General features: G+C 34.5%; 2 protein-coding genes across 2 annotated transcripts in view; both read right to left on the reverse strand.

Moving 5' to 3' along the window:
- Positions 1–8,089: 8,089 nt before the first annotated feature.
- On the reverse strand, positions 8,090–9,853 carry LOC132559434 (uncharacterized). Its single transcript, XM_060224049.1, has one exon. It carries the CDS (start codon positions 9,760–9,762, stop codon positions 8,617–8,619), a length of 1,146 nt encoding a protein of 381 aa, XP_060080032.1. The 5' UTR covers positions 9,763–9,853; the 3' UTR covers positions 8,090–8,616.
- Positions 9,854–15,222: 5,369 nt separating this feature from the next.
- Positions 15,223–22,180, reverse strand: part of LOC132559428 (inverted formin-2-like) — a 48,842-nt gene continuing 41,884 nt past the window's right edge. Inside the window, exons 7-14 of the mRNA XM_060224042.1 lie at positions 20,795–20,934; positions 20,501–20,665; positions 20,024–20,281; positions 19,431–19,612; positions 18,860–18,980; positions 17,415–17,579; positions 16,075–16,159; positions 15,223–15,927 (exon numbers count right to left, since the gene is read on the reverse strand). Of these exons, the coding sequence (XP_060080025.1) occupies positions 15,485–15,927; positions 16,075–16,159; positions 17,415–17,579; positions 18,860–18,980; positions 19,431–19,612; positions 20,024–20,281; positions 20,501–20,665; positions 20,795–20,934 (1,559 nt within the window). The 3' untranslated portion in view covers positions 15,223–15,484. The remainder of the gene's footprint in view (positions 15,928–16,074; positions 16,160–17,414; positions 17,580–18,859; positions 18,981–19,430; positions 19,613–20,023; positions 20,282–20,500; positions 20,666–20,794; positions 20,935–22,180) is intronic.

A 22,180-nucleotide genomic window follows, 5' to 3' on the forward strand; every position in this document is an offset into this window, starting at 1 on the left:
CTTCTATTTTTTCATCGAGAGAAAACTACAGCTGCACTAGGGTATATTGAATAAGTGGCGAAGCTGATATTGTGTAATTTACTCGGGTTCTACTCTAGGTATCCCTAATTATCTGAACAAATTAGAAAGTTAATCCTTATATTTCATTTCAATCCATTCAACACTTTCAATATAAGAGCAATAACTGATGCAATGCTTTATTATAAAAACTATAACAATTCGATTTCAATTGTGATACAGAACTACATATGTATTCTTAACGTCATTATATTTAGTTAATATAATGTTATTTTCTGTATATTTCTTTATTCACACGCAAAAATTCAACGAAAAAAAGCTAATCCGAAAGGCACATGATAAAAAAAATCATAACGGACTTTTACCTGTTTAAAAATTTACAATTTACAATATCAAACACATGACGTTTAGTATGAAAGATAAAATAGCTACCTGTGTTGGGGTTGAGCGTACAAACACTAAAATATATCCCCCATTTTTTCCCGTCGAAATCTTTTTCTTTCCTCACTTAAGAGTTGCTTATCAAACTTATTAAACAGATCAGAGTTATCTCCCTTCTCTTGATACATTTTTAGATATATAGAAACATGTGTATGATTGATACCTGCAGAGACTGATGAATGAAATTAGATCACCTTGACTGTGGATGCAGTTTTGACACCAGAAGTTTCATTGAATACATTGTTAACCGAGTTTTTAAAACGATTTTTGCATGCTACATATTTCAGACGTTTTATGTTGATCGTGAATAGATTTAATACAAATCTGTATCGGTAAAATCCTATCAGAAAAAAAGTGGGGAGACGCGTTGTCTTCTATGGTGAACCTGCTATATGAGTTTCCTGGCAAAAGGTAAGTTTGTTACACAGCTTGCACATTGTAATTATTAACTGTTTGTTTTATTCTGAATCACACTTATAATTAGTAACATCAGATAACTTCCTAATTTGTCTTTCAGTAAAAATGAGATAAAATAACTAAAGAGAAAGCCTAGCTTTAGAAGTTATGATTGATCAAGTTGATGACTTAATAAGCTTTAGATACTAAAGGTATGTTTTAAACGAACGTTCAAGACCAGGTAATTCAATTAACGGGTTTTTCCCCGATACATTTTCTTTGTTTTCAACATTATCAGTCTTAACAGCTTCCTTGTTCGTTGCAATTTCTTCTTCCTGTGCAACGTTTCCTGTATGTCACTGCTACTCCATTGAATTAAGATTGGATGACGTCATTCTTTTCGACAACATGAATGTTTTTTTTTATCTTCGACAGCATCTAAAATAAGTAGCAATAAAGAAAATAATACCATGTTAAAATAGTGTTCCTAGTTATACCTAGTAGCGACAAACAAACTAACCAATCTTCGTCCACGTAGCCTTCTTTTCATTGAGAGCCCCACCCACCAGGTAATGAAGCAGCGCAACCCCGGCTAATTGGTTCGTGTGTACAACAACTTGTTTCGGGAACCGTTTATAAAGCCCACTTCTGCTTCGAAATGTAAATACTTTCCGTCTAGATTTGATTTTTGCTTAATCGTATCAATACGATAAGGAAGAACTGAATGACCGTGTATATCTGCGAATCCTATTACATAAAGAAAATTGTGTCACAGACAAGTGAATAGTGACTTTAGATAAGATACAGCAGATCCAAACAGTGAACGCGCATGCATCATTTAGCCAATGTGGCCCAAGGACTCGTCAGTGATTCCAAGGGCCTAAGTGTTAAACCTATAATGCGACTGAATAAAATCCAAAATGATGGAAAATATGGTAATAAATTTCCTAATTTTCATATGTCTGATAATTTCAGGAAAAACGTCAAGTGCATGAGTATTTTCTTAACCGTGTTTAGCTCATTAAAATTATAGGCTATACACAAGAGAAACACCATTTATTACCAGACAAATCCATTTGGGAAATCATTTACAATTCGAACTCCGCATGACGTTAATATTTCTTTGGAAACATGAACAGCAGCATTCATCTTTCGAAGTGATGCTATTTCGTGTGTCCAAATCCAGCGGAAGTTCTAGCTGCAGCTTTTTTATCAAAAGTTTTAGCTTTGGTAGATTGTCCTTCATTCATTTGATTCAAGTAAGTTGTTTTCTTTAACATCTAAACAATAGCATGACACAGGGTATGACAACGTCTGTTTTCTGTTTTACTACATAATATAAGGTCCTTGTCTCTTGTGAATCCTGATAAAATTCACTGCTAGAAGTAATTATATAACACTTGTCAAATACTTTACCAAGAGAAGACTAGCTAACTATTTTATTTAATCATTTATTTTTTGTTTTGTATTTTATAAAAAGGTATAAATATAATCGAAATGTAAATAAGTGCTCGGTGTGTGAAATTTGCATTCCTCTAATTGTTTGACCGAGACTCGCTTTCTTCTTGGTTATTATGTTGGGTCTAATTTATAATATATTGCAACAAAGGCACTTGCAATCCAAATTTAAATGTAGATATTTTTATTGTTTCTGATAATTTAGTGTGAACGGAACTGATGAGTGTTCTTACAGTTATCAGATACTTTGCACATCCTGTTACTCAGATAAAGCATGACCGTGTGTCTAAAACTGGTGAAAACTTTAAACATGATTCGGATGTATGTCTCATCATAACTTTCACGTTGCATTGTATGTATACTTGAGTTGATCAACTACACATACAGATGATTTTCTCTAAGCTAATATTTTTCTTTTATTGATAGCCCACTTACTCTAAGCCATGGCACAAACGTAAATGTATTGTATTGTTAAGTCTACTGTTGTGTAAGATTCATCAGCAATTTCATTACCACCACAGTATGACCTATACAAAGGGCTGAAATGAGATGATGTCAGACCGCTGAAGTTACGTATTAACCAGAGGTCTATAGTTAATTAAAACATGTTTAGCAAAATGTTCAAGGAAAATGCATATACGGTGAAGCAACCATCATGTTCCTTTCCCATGATGTAAAACAACTGGTGGATTTCACCAATGATCTATTAGATAAATACTAAATAATTTCTTTGCCAGGAATGTACAAGTTGCGTAACATAAAGACAACTCTCAAATTACAGTTTTAATCCCTAACAGAGCTGCGCAATTTCACCAAAATAAATGTGTACAAAAGACACACAAGTGAATATTACCTTTTGGTAATTTAGAGTTACATACATTAGATTTAAACAATAAATCAAACGGAATCATACAGCTGTTTCGTCTTTCTAGGACTCCTCAGTGATGCTACATCATACAGCTGTTTCGTCTTTCTAGGTCTCGTCAGTGATGCTAAGAGCCTAAATTCTGTAGTCTATAAGGCGACTGAGGAAAATCCAATGTGATAGAAAGAAATCAAAATCTAGACGGGGAAGTGCAGCAGCCCCTTATCTAAATAGATTTTTGTATAACAGATAATTTTAGAACAACGTCGAGTGCATGTGTATATTCTGAACCGTGCCACTATTCGAATGAATTAAAACCCGGCATGCTGGTTTCACGGTAAACCTCGGTGAATTAAAAGTCCACCAGCGGTGACCTTATCATGGACGGCGTTTTCTTCTTCTTATTGTTACCTCTCGTACTGTTGCTGTTGTGCCTCTGTCGTTGTTTTGTTGTTAATGCAAGTCCTAGTATGTCACGTACGGATTTGTCTGTGATTTGACATGTATTAGATAACACGCCTTCCACCGTTAGATGGCGTAATCATACCTAGATGTAACTCTACTTTAACAACAGGTAAAATAACATAAAGATGTATGAACATTCCGAAGCTAGTTGGCTTCAATGTATTAGTATACCGTGAAATGAAGGAACGCCGTTTTATATACAATACATTATTTGTGATCATTTTCAAATAACAGAATGATTCAGTCCATAAAACAATTATATTAAACCTACAACAAGTATTTAATCTTGGTACATGTATAATATAATTGTGCGTGGGCTTTATTCAATTCTATCTGGGTTTAAATAATTATACATAGGTTCAATTAAATTATGCTTTCAATGTACAATTGAATTAGATTTATATATCAACACGTCTTTCTTATTTATTTGTAGATAAGCTTTATTTGTTTGTACCTCGCTACAACTCATTATTACATAGGTTTAATGTTATTTCATTTAAATCTGGATATTTAGGATTGTTATTGAATCTTAACTAGTTCTGCTTCATTAATACATAGTATTTTAGGACGTGATCAAATGATTTAGTATATATACTAAATATATATATCAAAACCACGTTCATTAATGGTAACCAAAAGGTATAAAGTAAGCTTTCATCAGATACTAATATTGAACAACTTGTATGAATCCTATCCTTATCATTTTATATATGTATATAATCGCATTTGTTATGACGCCATAGACTACTGTGAAGTAGTAATGTATTTAAGCAATTTACGTAATATAACTACGTATGTATATGTCTGAAGTTTAAGGATACGGTATACTATTGTTTTCGTTCATTGAAAGTAATTAATGGTGAGATCCATAATGTTCGGTTAAATCCTTTTACATATATAATAATAGGTTTATGAGGATATTTCCTACTATTTTGGAGGCTCATTCCTTGATATTTTAATAAAAAAAATGTATTACAGCAATAAACATCCTTACACGAATTATTCTCGCCGCGGTAATGCAATGCCATACAATATCACAAAAGATCGATAAATCAATACCTAAGGATCAACAATTGAAAAAAGAAGGCAAAAGGATTTCCGATTATACCTTTAAAAAATTTTTCCGATTATACCTTAGCATCGTTAGTTTGCAGATATTTATTACACGAATATCATATAAACTTAGTATTACTTCGGTATGGAGGAGCAATGATGAATGTAGTCGGCTTTTTTTTTTTATATGATTTAAGGTTTTCGTTGATCGTTTCTCACGATATGGAATATAATCTGTAACCTAAAGGTACAATTACGGACCTAAAATGAAGATTACAGATATAAAAAAATAGTCCAAATTTTCAACATACTTGTCATTAATGGCAACTTTTCTTGAAACTCTTTATTAAATGCTTGAGACATTACACCTTACTTTCAGAAAAGACCAACCACATCAAACTGAAAGCATCAGTTACCTTACGATCGGGAAAACATTACCTATGTCTATTACCGGTGCTTTCAAAGGGTTTTATTGTCAATGCATTGGCATCTCCGATTAACAGAGTCACTCGAGGTTACTGAAGAAGTGGAATTAATTGTATGTGGAACTCCAAAGAGATTTGACCAATCTTCATTACCCTTCTCTAAAAAATATTTCTATAAGCACATTTGATTTTTCAACTCTGTTTACCCCATACTCCATTTAAAATGAAAGAACGCCCTTGTTCTCGAGTAATGGGAATGTTCGTGAACTTGGAGGTACAAGTTTTTGATTGTGAACTTCACTTTTCCAAATTAAAGAAGTATACAGAGGACGTAATCGTAAAATTGATCGAGTTGGCAACATCTTCGTCGCGTGTGATGGTAAGATTTCCAACAGACTATTAGCACATCTATGGGAACTAACTGTAGGCTGACTTTTTTAAAGAGCTCATCAAAAGTCGTTTAATTTCACTTTCAGATGTATTGTTAACGCATTGTCTTTAAATAACCAGATATTTATTGAACACGTCCATCGTATATACCCACCAGACATGACAGAAACTTCTATATCTGCCTCTTATCATAATCTTTTAATACAACGAAACCAACATGGGCAACTGTCCACCAAGCTGTACAAGCTTGATGATTTCAGGTTCCCTCTTGTGAATGTTACATTTCTGGACAGAAACATTCCTGCATCCCCAAACCATTGTGTATTCTATATTCAAGGATTCATTCCCGATTTTCGTGCGAGAAGTCGTCAACTGATGGACAAACTCATAACACAGGATTTCAAAAGATCAAGTTGATGAAAATTATGAGGAAGTTTTAGGTCGTCATAGTGATCTCATTGAGAAATATCATACATGAATTTCTTTGTGCGATATAAAGCTGGACGTGGCGAGGAATGTATCCAAACAAATACAGCGGTAATTTCATAACACAAGGATTGTTCCACGACAAAACTTCCTAAGACTAACATTTCAAAATGCAATGGATTTCTAGCGATGAGGTCATCAAACTGAATATCTGTTTAGAACATCAACTGAATTGTATACAGTTTGTGTACTAGACAAAAGCTCCTATCCGGTACTCTGACATGCTCGTCTCACATTCGGTTGTTTTCCGCTTTCAGAGATCAATTCTTACGCCCACGTAAATGACAGTCTGATTTATATGTACTGTCCATCCATTGCTTCTTGCCAAGTTTTGTGGGTAGGGTTCACCAATGCAGCTGTTCAAACGAAGAAGTCGCCAGTGATTGCACAATTAACGGCTATAAATTACGTCATTCATTTTTAGTCATTCATCCGTATGGCCGATGATTCAACCAATAGTATAACTCACATATGTGCTTGAAGTATTTCTTCCTTCCTCAGTTTCTAATTCAGGCGAAGAACAAACAGTTAAGAGTTAAGATTAAATAATACGTTAACGACTACATTAATTTCTCAGTAAACATCCACTGATAATTCTAAACCAATGAGTTTCTTAGGTTTAGCGATATAACATTTATTAAGGTCATTGTCGTCTTAGTTGAGACCAATGATTGTACATATGTTGTATAAGCATTACCAAACAAAAATACATTGCCTCAATATTCCAGTTGGTTCAGCTCTTTGAACACAGTATACCAGACGCTCAAAGCATTTTAAATCAAAATTTTGTTCTGGTAATGATTTTTGTAAACGTATTTTAAGAGCTATAAAAATAATATGTTGGTGCATTTCTTTACCATCACGTGTCATAGGAAATATGCATCTTAGCTTATTTATCTTAATTGTTTCGTGAATAATAAGTATTGTAAAGGTATACGAGGTGATCTTTGTTTCCAGCAAATTTCCTTTTTTTCATTAAAATGCAATAGAATAATACTGGGATAATAAAAAAAAATTAACTGAAAATGTTCATTCTAAATTTAATTTTACAGTCGCAAATTTCAAAAGCAACCGGAAAATGATAAAATTAGAAAAACTGTTTAAATCCTCCATTTGGCAATGTTCTGAAATTAATTTTTTTTCAAGACATTTCGTTTTGATATACAAATGATTTGGAATTGTTTCACACAGGGGTTCGCTCTTCTTATTTTTTCACACAAATGTCTTTATTTCAAACGGAAATAACACTTCTTGGGTTCAAAAATTAAACAAAAGTTATACAAATGACCAGTGTAAAGCATAATGGCACCAACTTACGTAGTGTACGAGATGGTAAGGAATCGAACAACGTTTTCGACTGTACTATATTCCTACGTACAATAAGGTTGAAAATAGTGTGACGAGATGGTTAACTGATTATAGAAACATTTTCACAGGATTGTAACGATGTGATGTCTGATGTCTGGTAAAGTTTACAATGTAGTCATGGAAACGTCATGTTCAAATATTTTAGTAGTCGTGTTAAAGGAACATATATTATACATATAAAATTTTGTGGAATTCCGCCCAAATTTAGTTATACTAGACAGAAGCATCCTAGTATACAAAACAATGAAATTAAAATGGTTGACACTAAATCCGTATCACGACGTCAATAATCCAGTTACAAAATAAAGTCCACAGGAAAAAATCTATATCACGTCATATTAAGTGTTGTGCCTCTGGCAGCAATTGGCTGCAAAACATATCAATATGCAAAAGTCTATAGTATTAAGTTATTTTATGGGAATCTCGAATATTGTACAAATACAAAAGACACAAAAGTAAGTTGCAAGTTTTAAACAAAACTGGAATTAGAAACAATTAAACTGCATCATACAGATGTTTATTCCTCATAGGAGTGATACTGCGGGCCTAAAACTTAAAATCCAGGAGACAACTGGAATCACACCTAACCGAAAGTAAAACAAAAAACAAAAACAAAAAACAAAAACAAAAAACAATCTAGTTATTTTTCTCAATACTGTTTATTTTCTCACAAGTAAATGTTTCCTTTTACTGTTGTGATTCATCAGCAATGATATCATGATAGATGTATACATGTACACTCTTAAAGCCAACATGAGAGATTACGTATTTTTCTATGTACAACACATGCGTGGGTATGAAGGTATGAATAGCATAAGCGTACGATAACAAAAAGTTGATTGGCAAAGTCTACCTCCATGACTGTATACAAGGCCAAGTCCATTTCTCTGATTTGAAAGGTTCTTCTGTCCATTTATCATTAAATCAAAATGGATGTTAGACAGTGTAGCAAGATTTGTGATCTTATAATGTAAATATGGATTGCAGCTATCGAGTAATACTTCCTATTTATATGGCATTTTTCTTTTGAAATTCTCACGAATTTCATACATATCACGGTTTTAATTAAACCAATGACAATAAGGCAATGTACCACAAAAAATGTCTCCATATATCAAAGTGAACCAGTATTTTCATCCATTATTAATCTTACTTATGTTCAAGCTATTATGTTTGTCAAATAAATGACTAAGTGGCAAACTAATAGTTTTGATCTAAGATATATGGTCTATAATTAGATGCATTGGCTATTCATCCTGATGTTGCAATATTTTCGTATGAGACGGAGGACTGCCCACATTCTTCGTATAAGTGGTTGTCTCGACTTTCATGCCTGATGCCTTCATAACGTACAGCAGCAGCATCAGGGGCACCAACCGCCTGTGTGGTATTGGAAGTGTGACAGTCAATTCTGATTTTCCTGTATCGGAATGTAATCACGAAAATTGCTAAAGCTAATAACATGACTCCTATACCACACACTACCCCGATTAACAGTGATTTAACATTGATTCCTCCCGAATCACAAACACTCGACTGATCTGCTTCTTTGTTTGAAGGTGCTGAATTGGCATTTCTAGTAGCTTGTCTTTCTGTCTGGTCACATAATAAAGGTAGCTGGGTATGACATTCTGTCACAAAGGTATGTAGTCTTCCGTCTTTCCTGATGGATGCTGACAAGCAATCAAATTTTGTTCTCGATGTTATGTTGTTTGTCCAATTGTCTATCTGTTTACGAAATAACCCTACCCAATAATAAACATTACTACTTATCCTTTTTTTTGCTCTGGAAAGTCCGCTATAAAAACGGCCTTTGCGTCGTTGACAAAATAAAGCTGCTTCAGTCCAGTTCACGTTTTCATTTACAAACCAGTCCAATCCTTCGCAGATATATTTATAATCTTCGTGACATAATGTTGTCAATAATTGTTCCCTTCTTCCCGAGGAAGAAAAGATTGTTTTGCAGTTTCCAATTCCGTTATCACTGTGTAAATCAACTACTTCATACCAACAAAGACAACTTTGTGTCAGAATTCTATCATCATAACCGCAAATGTCTTCGGTGTTCAAAGGGCATGGTATGGCATCACAGTATTCATTTTGTATGTTCGGTTCTGACGTGTTAAAGCAAGCACAACGGTTATTTGATAATCCGAAGCGAGTTTCACCACATAACTTGTAACATTCTAAGATACTTAGACTTCCTAACGTCGAGGTCATATGCTGGGTATATGTATGGAAGCAACCACTAAATCGTATCCATTTTGTGTATTGGACATATGCACCAATCCAATACTTTCTTAATCGTTCATTTTCAGTAATCCCTCGTACTCGGATATCTTCCATTTTTTCTGTAATGAATTCACGTCCAAGTAAATGACAGTTCGAGTCCACCATTCCTTCTTGCCAGGTTCTCGGTATAAGAGACACATTGACTGTGGTCCAAACTAAGGCATCGGTAAGTGCAACATTAATCACATAAATTAAACACAAACCTACGACTGAACTCACCATGGTTGTTTAAACAAATATAGCATGAACGTAAGAATATATATATATCTGCTGTGTCTGTTATGTTATTAGATATAAGTTGCTCACTCATCCGGATGTTAAAGTCAAGGGGCCGATGTATGACGTCATACTTCCGTTTCAACATCCATACAAAGATGAAATGCTAAGATGTTAAGATTAGATAATGAAGAAGTGATCATATTTATTTTCAAATAAATATAAACTGTCGAGAGGATTCTGTAATACATGTTTGTAATATAACTTAAAGTTATACCATATGATTTTTCTTGGTAGGAAATGACTTCATTAAAATCGTTATAAATCGTTATTTACATAATCAGATAAAGTTATTGTCTGTCATGATCGTTTCACTGTCACATATTAATAATCAAGTAATATATATCTATATACCCCGAAATTCTTGTATTGAACTTTGTGTTTCCGACTTTTTCAAATATTAATCCATCAATATCAGCTACGATATTTGAAAAAAAATGAGCCGCTCACAGCAAGAGTAAGTTATTTTATTTTTCACAGAGATCCCGTTCAACTCCGCTCATTTGTTCCATCTAGTTTGCAAGTCATCAAAACCCAGTCAATAAAACTCAACGTCTTTTGCTCCACTCCACAGCAGCACTTGGCTCATCACCATCTTAGAATCTTCCCGAAAATGTTTTTTTCAGATTAATAATAATAATAATAATAAAACAAACAAACGACACCCCCCCTCCCAAAAAAAAAAAAAAACAAAAATAATGATAATAATGAAAAGAAACCCCTGAAAGTCACTCAAGGCTAGGATAGGGTGATTAATGCAATTGCCAAATTCGCTCGCAGCTTCCATCATTAACTCAGATGGCTTGGAGTGCCTCGTGTTGTTATCCATTTCTATTTATGTTTGTGTTCTCTACGGATCATATTGGAACACGCAGGTTTCATCGCACGTTACAACCCTAAAATGATAATCATACAGGTTGTCGATGTTTCAACTTCGCAAGGCTACAATGATGACGACGCTTTATTGCTTTATGTCATCCGAAACCATTCTTATAACCCCACTTTCTCATACCTTGGACATATCTAGTTGTTATGAAGTAGGCGGTGTATAAATCCATATCACAGAAACTTTCCTCTACTAACTACATCCTCAATTTGTGAACAGTATCTCTGGTTTCTGGGCTAACATTTGGTGATGGTAGTCCCGAACAGGGTTCGTCTTCTAATCTCTACATCGCTGGAATTTCTTCACTCAGTGTTGATACTTATAGAACAAGGGGAAGACCCTTATAAATATTAATTCCCGCGATCCAACCTTTTCGGCATTAGCCAGTAAAAACTAGAAACTTTGATATTGTCCATTTTTACATTTTTTGTCAGTCAAATAAAGTTTTCCGAGTACAAAATTGCTGTTAACAATGTTATTAATGAAACTAGCAGCCAAGACAATGTATACTAGGTGTGGCACATTTTACCAGCCTACAGAATATAGGAAAAAATGTAGAAAATCTTGGATGATTTAAGGAAAAATGGTACTTTGTTCAAGGAGCATACCCTGTCACGTCGTATGTATGTATATGTTGTTGTCTACGTTCGGTATTTTCGTTATCCCTGTCGAGCGACCGTACTTGTGCGTGTGACCAGGTGAGTGGGAGTTCATGGAGGTCGCGTGAATTCCGCAGGGGTTGTTTACGGGTTATTTACCCGATGTAACCACTACAAGGAAAATATACAGGCACAGATTGCAGACTGTGGTAAGTCTATCTTAATATCTCTTTCTTCGCATTGTTGCTTTCTTAGCCTTTTTCTTAATAAATATCTTTGATAAACACTCGTTGTTTGTGCGGCTCAGTCATGCGTAGCATTGTTGTTTTTATGTATAAGGCTACACTAGGGTGTCCTTTCTTAGATTGTATCTTAGTATTTGCTAGGAATGTTATTATTGTAGCTGTTTCTATAACTTCTTCCAGTTATTATAAGTTATATGTATTTTATAAGCGTATAGAATATTCAGGTGAGAACGTATGCGTGTTTGAAAAAAGTATGGAAGCCGTGAGTTGCCGTATAATGTCTCATACATTGTTTGCTAGATGGTCGTTATGTTATTCTGAGCCTGCATTAGTCGTTCATTATGTTATTACCTTTATAACTCTTCGAAATGTATCATGTACTGTGTAATTTATGAGTATTTCTGGGGATAATTTCATTTATAATAGTAGTTGATTGTGTCATAATAATGTGCAAGTGTTGTATGCGAGTCAATCTTCGTTACTATTCTTTTAAGCTTTTCCCACCGGTCACAACGACACCAGCTACCTCATCAAGGCCACGACGGTTTTATCAGTGAGAGTCGGCACCAGGGCCTTAGCAGACAGTTAGGTCAGCCAATCACGGGAACTACAGGTTTGGCATTGGGGTACACGTTCCGAGGAGCATAGCGGTACAGATATGGCATCTATAACTGTGAGCTCTACTCTGCTTGAGATTTTGTGTGGCACGCACAGCGCCAGAGTACTACTGCGGTAGTAGATCGTCAGTTGTCTGGATAGGAATCCTCTGTCTCCATTGAATCCAGTATTTGGGGGTTTTCTTGAACTTTTCATTCCTGGTGTGAAGGACCGTTGAGGGGTGATCAACAGAGACTTTGTGTAATACTGAAGTGTAATCTTTTGTGTGAATCTGAGGGAATGTGTGAGTGTGCTTTGTTTACGTTCATGTTGTAAATAAATTGTAATCTTTATAATGGTATTGTGTTTCATTTTCCTGATAGCTTCTCGCCGCTCGTCCTACGTTACATACCCTTTATATTTTCAAAGTGGGATTGTATTAATTTATCTTTTGCTTTATGCAATGTCTGGCGTTTACGATATCGGAATTACAATTTTACATGTATCTGATACATTATACAAAACGTTATAATATTAACTTTTATCTGATTTATGTATATCTTATCTACAGTAAGATAAATTCGGTTTTTCAAAACGTGACATTTAGGATATCTCAAGTTTTGAGGTCGTGCCCTTTCGTAAAGATTGATATGAATTTGATTTGGAATCTGTCACCCTAAACAGTGCTTCATTTCCACAGGTTTCTGCGCCTTGACATTTCTAAAATGTGAAAGTGCCGGAAACACTCTTACGTTCATCTGTCCTTGATTTTCTGTAGTTCAATAGTTGAATTTTCAAATCACTATCAAAAATATTTTTCTCTTCGACGATCACTTGAGTCTTTTCCATGGATATTTGTAATATATTAATGGCATTCTGTTGGTCTTAATCAATTTATTTCCTTCCCTAGTTTATACACTGTAAATCAAAACGATAAGGAATATCTCGACATGAAACGTTTATTATAATTCCATGACACTTAATACATAAGGCAAGCTTAAGTTAGGTAATAAAATATACAGGTAACACGTTATAATAGTAATCATAGTATCTACGTGTATCAAGTCCAACAAAGATAATATGAACCATTTTGATCATTACAGATGAATAACAAATGTCTTTCATAAATTAGAGAAACGGTACGTATGTTATACAGTAATACTGAGTAAGGATCAACATGTGAATATTATACAAGTCATAAAAATGCTGTGAATGTGTTGTATGCTGTCGAACAGTAAGCCAATTTTTCAGTATTACAAGTTACAATCAGCACAAAGTTAGTCACAAATATGGTCGTATTCTCTTGTTATTTACAGGGGCAGGTTTACTCATCATTTCGTTTCTCATTAAGTTACATATGTATTTGTGATTCATATCAGCAGGCAGGTAACATATCTTCTTTTATGACAATATATATACCACATACAGTAGTCATTAAAACTTTATGAATGACATACCAGCTAGATTATGCCCTTAAGTTACATTTATGGTCATCAACCTTAGATATAAAAGGTATCTAGTTGGACAGATACCCTTCTAAATCCATATATGATTCTTTAACACTTGCCGTACTGTTAAAACTATTTAAGAGGAACAGTTTATTTTCTTTTCCGGTACTGTTCTTAGTGACTAGATCAAGTGTGTGACTTCCGCGTAAAAAGCATATTTAGACAAAAATTATCAATACAGGAAAAAAAGTCCTTTAAAAACAGGAATCCCATCTCAACACCATGCCATACTCTACAGGGCTAATTAAGCAATCGGAAAAGCGACAAAACTGGATTCATTCCAGCACTAAACAGATTATGTTAAAGCATTTATCATTTGATGCAGAAAGCAGTTAATACATGTATCAATTCACAACTGCAGGCTTAAAAACTCAGCAAGTATCTTGTAAAGACCTACGTATAAAGCCTTTGGAATGCAGCTACCACAAAATGTTTCAAACCATTGGTACCAAACTTATTCCTTGGTCTGTACATGATGAATAACATGTTGCCGTTATCAGATGACATTGAAGAAGTTGATACATATTGTTTTACCGAAGAATATAAGCAAAGGAATAAAATATCGTTTTCCTTCAGTGGTAATTCTGCTTGATGACAATGAAGACATTACTGAAACGATCCTGTGATATCCTGCGATTCCTAATGCTGGCGTTCGGTCATCATTAAATTGCGAGTGATAAAAGATTTTCTTCTTTGTTAACAACACTAACTGATGCAAATATTAAGCTTTTATAACAAATTCATTTTGAATGTGATACAGAACTACGTGTATAATTTATGTCACCATGTTTCGACAATACAAGAACTAGTAAAAATTTAACAATGTAAACAAAATGTTATGCTCATTGTTGCAGAAACTTGGGTCGATGGTACCTTAATAAGGCAGAATGATTTATATTTATATAATAATAATTCATTTATACCTATGGTAATTATGTTTTCCTATCTGTAACGACTCATACTTCATATGCAATATTAAACACATGGAGCTTAGTGCGAAACGTAAAACAGCGAGGAGAAATATAGGTGTAAATGAAGTTAGGTTGTCTGTCTTTGCATGCAACGTTGAAAGGAATTAATCAGAATTTTCCAGAAGGATCCGGTTGATGTATAGTTAATCGCTACAAAAAGAACTTTCAATGTGATGTTATTTGTAAACTTTGCATGTTTCTGATCACGGTTAAAACTTTGCATTTTATGCTTTTAAGACGTATCGAGATGAGCTTGCGTAGATTTTACGCAAATTTTTATCCATAATATCCAATGAAATGAAAGGTAACGTGTACAAATACACAGGATAGTATGTCGCCTTACATCGTCTAGCTGCATTGTAGAATTTCTATGAAAAACATAATCACAAGTTCGTCATACACTAATTGTAATCCTAAACTGAATCACTCTTAACATATACTACATTGTATTTACACAAATACGATGATAATAATAATGATAATTCGCTGCTTCTTTGTGTTTGGATGATTTGATTAATTGAATATTTCTATACTAAAGGTACATTTCAAACGAAATCTAAAATCTTGCCAACAGATCATTTAAGACCGGGCCCCAGTTTCACGTGTCTTCCTTAACTTAGGGAAAACATTAGTTAAGGTAAGGAAAAACTTATTTTTCCTTAAGTTATGTAATGCTTTCCTTTGGGCTATTTAAAATCTAAGCAAAATTACTTAGGAACGAACGATTCATAAAAGTGTGGTCATATTAACAGTTTGTTTCCGACACATTTTCTTTGTTTTCAACATTATCAGTATTTAGAACTTGCAAGGCATCCTTTTTCATTTTAATTTCTTCTTCCTGTGCCACGTTTTTCGTTTCAGAAGCTGTTACATGATTGCCATTGACAGCTGGTTCTGCTACATCATCGGCTTTGGATTCAACGACGTCATTCTTTTCAGCAACATGAACCTCTTTTTCATTGGTAACAGAGTCTGTCACATTGCCCTTTAAAGCTGGAATAGCTTCCGTGGACGAACTTTCATCTGATGCCGAAGTTGAAGTGTTAGCTGACTTTTTGTCCACTTTCTCTTGCTTATCAGGAGAAGGCAATGGTGTAGTTGCTTTTCGCAGTTTGTATCCTTTCCTGATATCATTTAGTAATTTGTCGATAATGCAACCATCATCGCTATCGGGAACGTTCTTCTTGGCTACAAACAGAACATGAATTTCAATACCTTGTCATGTCATCATTGTACAAATGCTTTATGAACAAAGCTACAACAACAATAATGATATCAATTTAATTTCGAAATATATATACAAATTCTGTCGTGTCTTTACCGGTGTCTACCTACAGTGCTTAGGGTTTGATTTCATTTCTGCTTGTTGTTTTCGTCGCCTCTCTGCCTTTTCCTCTTGGATGCGTCTTTGTTCATTTTCCTAAACATAACACGTAACAATAATCTGTAGAAAACGATACAACCATAACGGCAGAAGAACAGAAGTATTATATAAAAATATTATAAGACTCTTTCATATGCGTGTATGTAGGATAGGGATATTCCACCCGAGGGGTTACAAAATATGGTAAAACCCTCGGCTCCTCTGAGGGTTTAACCATATTTTGTAACCTCTCGGGTGGAATATCCCTATCCTACATACACACATAATGAAAGAGTCTTTTTCTCTCATATCTTTACCAAAATTTTGGGAAAAGCACAGTCGGTCGGCCATTATCTTCATTTTTTTCATTTTTTTTAATCCGAGGTTTTTATAGAAGACGAACTGGATATTCATAACGATCATACCCATATTTAGCACACTTTCAGTTTGCTGTCAAATTTCAAACCATTTTTCGGTATATTGCAGGATGAATGTATTATTCGCAGATGAAAAAAAACCAAAAATGATCTCTGTGTGATTATATAGTATGCGTAGGTAAAAATCCGCGAAAAGAAATTGTTCCGTCAAATACTTCAAAGAAATCAACAAGGAACGGATTTTTATAATTCAACATATAGTTTTATCATCAAAATCACATATTTGATCATTTTAAGAAATACATCAATGTATCGTTTTACTGTTTTAACATTTTTTTCCCAAAATAATGTGACGTTGACATGACGTCACCATAGTCAAAGGAATTCCATTCATAAATTCAAGGCGTGACGTCACACGATCTCCTATTCCGAGTCGCTGTCGCTCTCGATCACCATGATTCGACTACGTTGGGTGGTGGAACATTTGTGGTGATATTTACATTTTCCTGGTCCTCTATAAATGTCTGAACCTCTAACTTTTTAAATCTCAATTAAATGTTGTTTGTTGACATGACGATGACAGATGACAGCTGACAGATCGACGTAAACAAGCAGACGACGCTGTGAGAGTTGTCTCCCCTGGACACAGATTACTACGCGCACGTGTTTGCCAATGTAAGATAGAATTTTCTTACATAGCTATCTTACATGGGCAAACTCTATCCAATATGGCGGGATATGAGAGAAAAATAATTCTTATTTGCATCAAGGTTTTTCCTATCATATTTCAAATAAACCAATGATTTTAATGAAAATGTTGATCTACAATGCAACAATGTCTACGTTTATGAGACGTCATTTATAGTGCTGAATCAATACAATAGTGCATGTTCTACAAATCAGTAAATCATCTGACAGTTTATCCTAATACATACCTTCTCACATTGCTGCACTTTCTCACAAAATGTTGTCATAGTAGCAACACATTCCTCTATTTTGAAACTTTGTTCATTTTCACAGAAATGTTCTGCTAATTTCTTTCCGAGGGTTGTGATCTTCTCAAGGCCAGCATTCAGTTCTTTAATCTCCGATTTGGCATCCTTTTCATATAATTGGTACATACATACAAATACTTCATTTTGAACCAGTAATAAGCTAAAAATATTTCCTTACATGGAAGCACATAATTAAGAAAGATCACATGATGACATGAAAAAATAATAATAAATATCTAAATATTATTGTTATTATTATTACATTCTTAATGGCCCGTAAACACTAAGAGGTCATTAGGGCCATCAACCGGTGAAACACAATCTTCATTAATCCAAGATTTTTGTTGTGATTTCATTTGGACTTTTGGTATACATTCTTCGGCTATCTCAAGAAGTTCGGTAGTAAAGGATTCTACGGGTCTTCTGAATTCAGGAAATCACTGCTGTTGAGAATTTTGGAACTGAAATGTTCAAATTTACTCCTACCTGCTTTATATAATTTCTAATGGGGTACATGATCGTTCTCTGAGAATTCGCAATTCCTTAGAGATATTGGAAAGTGGTCGCTTCCACAGAGATCGCCATGCACCGTCCATTGAAATCGAGTAACAACGATTGGTGACAAAGTTAAATCAAGGAACGATAATGTTCCGGGAGAGTAATGCCAGTAAGTTGGAGATTTATAATTGTGAAAACAAAGTTTATTTTCCAATTCAATTTTTTCAATTTCAGTTCTTCTCTCATAAGTGTAGGATGAACCCCAAATGTTTTTATGACCATTAAAGTCACCCATAAGTATGAATCGGGGAGGCAGTTGCGATAGGAGTTCGTTTAGGTGGTTGTTCGTATAATCAAGAGTGTTGAGGGAGATAGAGCATACTGTAAGCGTTCTAAGGAGCGTAACACTAACATCAATTGCCTGGAGGTCTGTATTTAACGGTAAATTTCTGTAAGCAACTTGGTTGTTAACCAGAAGAGCAACTCCAGCGGTTGCTTTGCTGCTAACAGGACCGAAGCAATCAAACAATGGATATTTTCTGAAATTGATATTTGTTTCAGCTATGGTGACCGTTTCTTGGAGACAAATTACACTAGGTTTATGTTCTTGAGACAGTCGAAGAATTTCATAAATATTGGATCGACGATCTCTGTAATTCAAATTGATTATTGTATCCATTATTACTAACATAGAGATAGATATAATAGGGATAAGTTGGGACCATTGATAATAAGCTACTTGTTTGACAGCTTTAGTAGAGATCTGCGATTTGGAAGTAGCAAAAGAAAGTGACAAATCAGATTATCAGGTTACCAAAATGAAAAATGAAATTATGTTTACAAACCACACATATTCAAGTTCAATTGATCACTTAAAAATCACTTACGCCAACAAATGTTTGAAGTTGGTTCCTGACGTCATCCGGACAGGTTTTCAGCAGGTTTGCAAAGTTATTAATATTTTTCGAGGTTTGTTTTAACTCAGCTGCCATGGCTTCTGTTGTGTACCTGTAACATATGACATTATTTTGTATCAACTACAACAGAAAATACGATTTTTTTTGTGGATTGAAAACTTGAATAAGTTTAAACACATGTATATCTATTCAAAAGAAAATTATCTACTTTTACATACATTGTCAATATTAAATAATACTTGTAATATAGCCCTAGCTCTTATCATTGTCACTGAAAAGGAATTAGTGTTAATCACTTCCTTAAATAAAACTGCTCAGGTGTAACTACAAATGATAGTTACTTGAACTAATACCTTAACTATATTTTGTTACTTTTCAGAAAGCTTCAGTTTAGATCATTTTTCTATAAAGAGAATACCTAAACACTGTAACCCTTTCTTATGGCAATATTTAAGGAGTTTCCTTTAGTTACGTCACGTAACAAGATAAAATAAAATAACATCAAGTGTGAATCGACAGTTAACATTGTTCTTAAACCTACCTAGAAGCGGCAGACAAATCCGGCCACATTTCGTCCACGAAGTTGAGATAGTCCTTCTTTTCCTTGAGAGCCTCTCCCACCAGGTAATGCAATAGTGTAACTCGGGGCTTATTAGCTCGGGTGTCCATCAACTTGGTCAGAGAACTGATTTTAAAGCCAACTGCATTACCGGCATAGCCTCCCTTTAGACAAATGATATATATTTCATACTTCTGCTTCAAAATATAAGTACCGCTCGTGTAGATTGGATTTGCCTTATCGTATCAATACAGAGGGATGTCTGAGTTGACCGTATCGTTTTACGAATCTGAATAAGTCCAAATGTGTTTAGGTGTAGAGTTGAGCAGTGTTATCGCCATATTAAATTTCATTTAGGTGATGTATATGACCATTAACTGTTGGATTATTCCACTCGCAGATTTTGAAATTCAAGAGGTGTTTTTTTCTTGTAATATAATTGTTTAATAGTCTTTTCTTCATATTTCTGTTTTCTTAAATATGTATATTATCAAAATGAATTTGCAAATTATTTCGTAACAATCATCAAGAATTTTTTAAAAAAATGTAAGTATAGCATATTTGACAGAACTCACTGCATTGAGGAAGTTGCCAGTGTGAAGGATAAACCTTAAGAAGACTTTGAAAGACTCGTTGTCAAGGACGTGCTCGCAAGCTCGGATGTAAGTCTCGATGTTTGGTCGAAGCATGTCAGTGGCGAGCTTAAAGTCGTCCTTCAATACCATGCCATCGATACGCTGGCGGAAGGCGGGAAGCCCAGCGAGAGTCAGGTAAAACTTCTCTGCGTTGCCAAGTTTACTTTTATCACCGTCAAAAGCTTTGATACTGGTTATCTGTCCATTTAAAGATGAGGTAGATGTAGTCACACAAAAAACGATGAACAATCGTATTTTTCATCCTTTAAAATTATTAGCATATGTATCAATACTTACATATGATACATATAGTTATAACAGTCACATTTATTTTATACATTCATCATTTTCAATTATTTAAGTTTTAAAGAAGTAATGCCTTACCGAAGTTGCACGTTTTTAATGTTACTGACTTACCTCATCGGCCGCTGGAAGAATTTTTTGCAGTCCTCTAAGCCTTTCTTGCCCCATTGTTTCCACGTCTGCTTCAGCTAACATATCTATGATCTCTTTGTGACTACACTTAAACTGCTTCAGGAAGATATTCACATTCATACTCCTCTTCATATCCAAAATGAGCACCTACAATGTTCAAACGAAAACATCATTACTATTTCTAAGAATGTATATAAGTATAAATAACATGTAATTTAAAAAGTGAACGGAACAAATAGGTAAAAGTACAAAGCAGGGTATGTAACTCGTACATACCTCTTTAGGGATGTTGACTTTTTTCTGTTCGACAACTTTAACTGTCTTTGACTTCTGACAGAAAAGCTGTTCTATCTTATCGTACTGTACTTTAATGGCATCTTCCATATCCAGAACGTCCTTCCATACGCTGTCATGACCTACAAAAACCCAACAATCATTGACATGACATACAAAAATCCAATAATCACTGTTATGACATACAACAATCCAACAATCATTTTCATGAACTACAAAAACCCAAAATTCAGTCAAGACCTACAATAATCTAACAATCATAGTCATGACTTACAACAATCCAACAATCATAGTCATGACTTAAAACAATCCAACAATCACAGTCATGACCTACAATAATCTAACAATCATAGTCATGACTTACAACAATCCAACAATCATAGTCATGACTTAAAACAATCCAACAATCACAGTCATGACCTACAACAATCATCGAGATGACATAGAACTCAACAGTCATGGTGATGACCTACAACAATCCAACAATCATAGTCATGACTTAAAACAATCCAACAATCATAGTCATGACCTAAAACAATCCAACAATCATAGTCATGACCTACAACAATCCAACAATCACAGTCATGACTTAAAACAATCCAACAATCATAGTCATGACTTAAAACAATCCAACAATCATAGTCATGACCTACAACAATCCAACAATCACAGTCATGACTTAAAACAATCCAACAATCATAGTCATGACTTAAAACAATCCAACAATCATAGTCATGACCTAAAACAATCCAACAATCACAGTCATGACCTACAACAATCCAACAATCATAGTCATGACCTACAACAATCCAACAATCATAGTCATGACCTACAACAATCCAACAATCATAGTCATGACCTACAACAATCCAACAATCACAGTCATGACCTACAATAATGCAATAGACCATGTCATTACCTACATAAACCAAACAATGGCTTTGGTGGCCTACAACAACCAAACAATCGCTTTAGTGGCCTATAACAACCAAACAATCGCTTTAGTGGCCTACAACAACCAAACAATCGCTTTGGTTTCCAAGAATCACAACTTCATACCATGGTGATTAAGCAGATCAAGTTTAAAAGAGGTCGGTTTAGAATTGTGGAAGGAGATATCCGAACAAGTAAAAGTTTTCGACGAACGGACGGACAACGCCATACCATTAGACGTCGATAAAAAATTAGACAGGCGTTTAAAACGCAAACTGACGACATAGGACGAATGGTTGAATACAAATAACGGACGACAAAAGAAAAAAAAAATGTCCGAAAGGAAAGAGTATAAGGGAATTATAAAGAGAAAATACCAGAAAAGAAATAGTGGATTGAAAAAGAGTACATAGTGTACCAAAAGGTCTGTGCATC

The sequence above is a fragment of the Ylistrum balloti genome, unplaced genomic scaffold, assembly GCF_031769215.1.
Source record: "Ylistrum balloti isolate Yb309-2 unplaced genomic scaffold, AGI_CSIRO_Ybal_v1 Utg370910, whole genome shotgun sequence".
NCBI lineage: Eukaryota > Metazoa > Mollusca > Bivalvia > Pectinida > Pectinidae > Ylistrum > Ylistrum balloti.

What these genes read in the sequence shown, in the direction of transcription:
- LOC132559434 (XM_060224049.1), bottom strand. Translation starts at nt 9,762, where the DNA reads ATGGTGGACTCGAACTGTCATTTACTTGGACGTGAATTCATTACAGAA.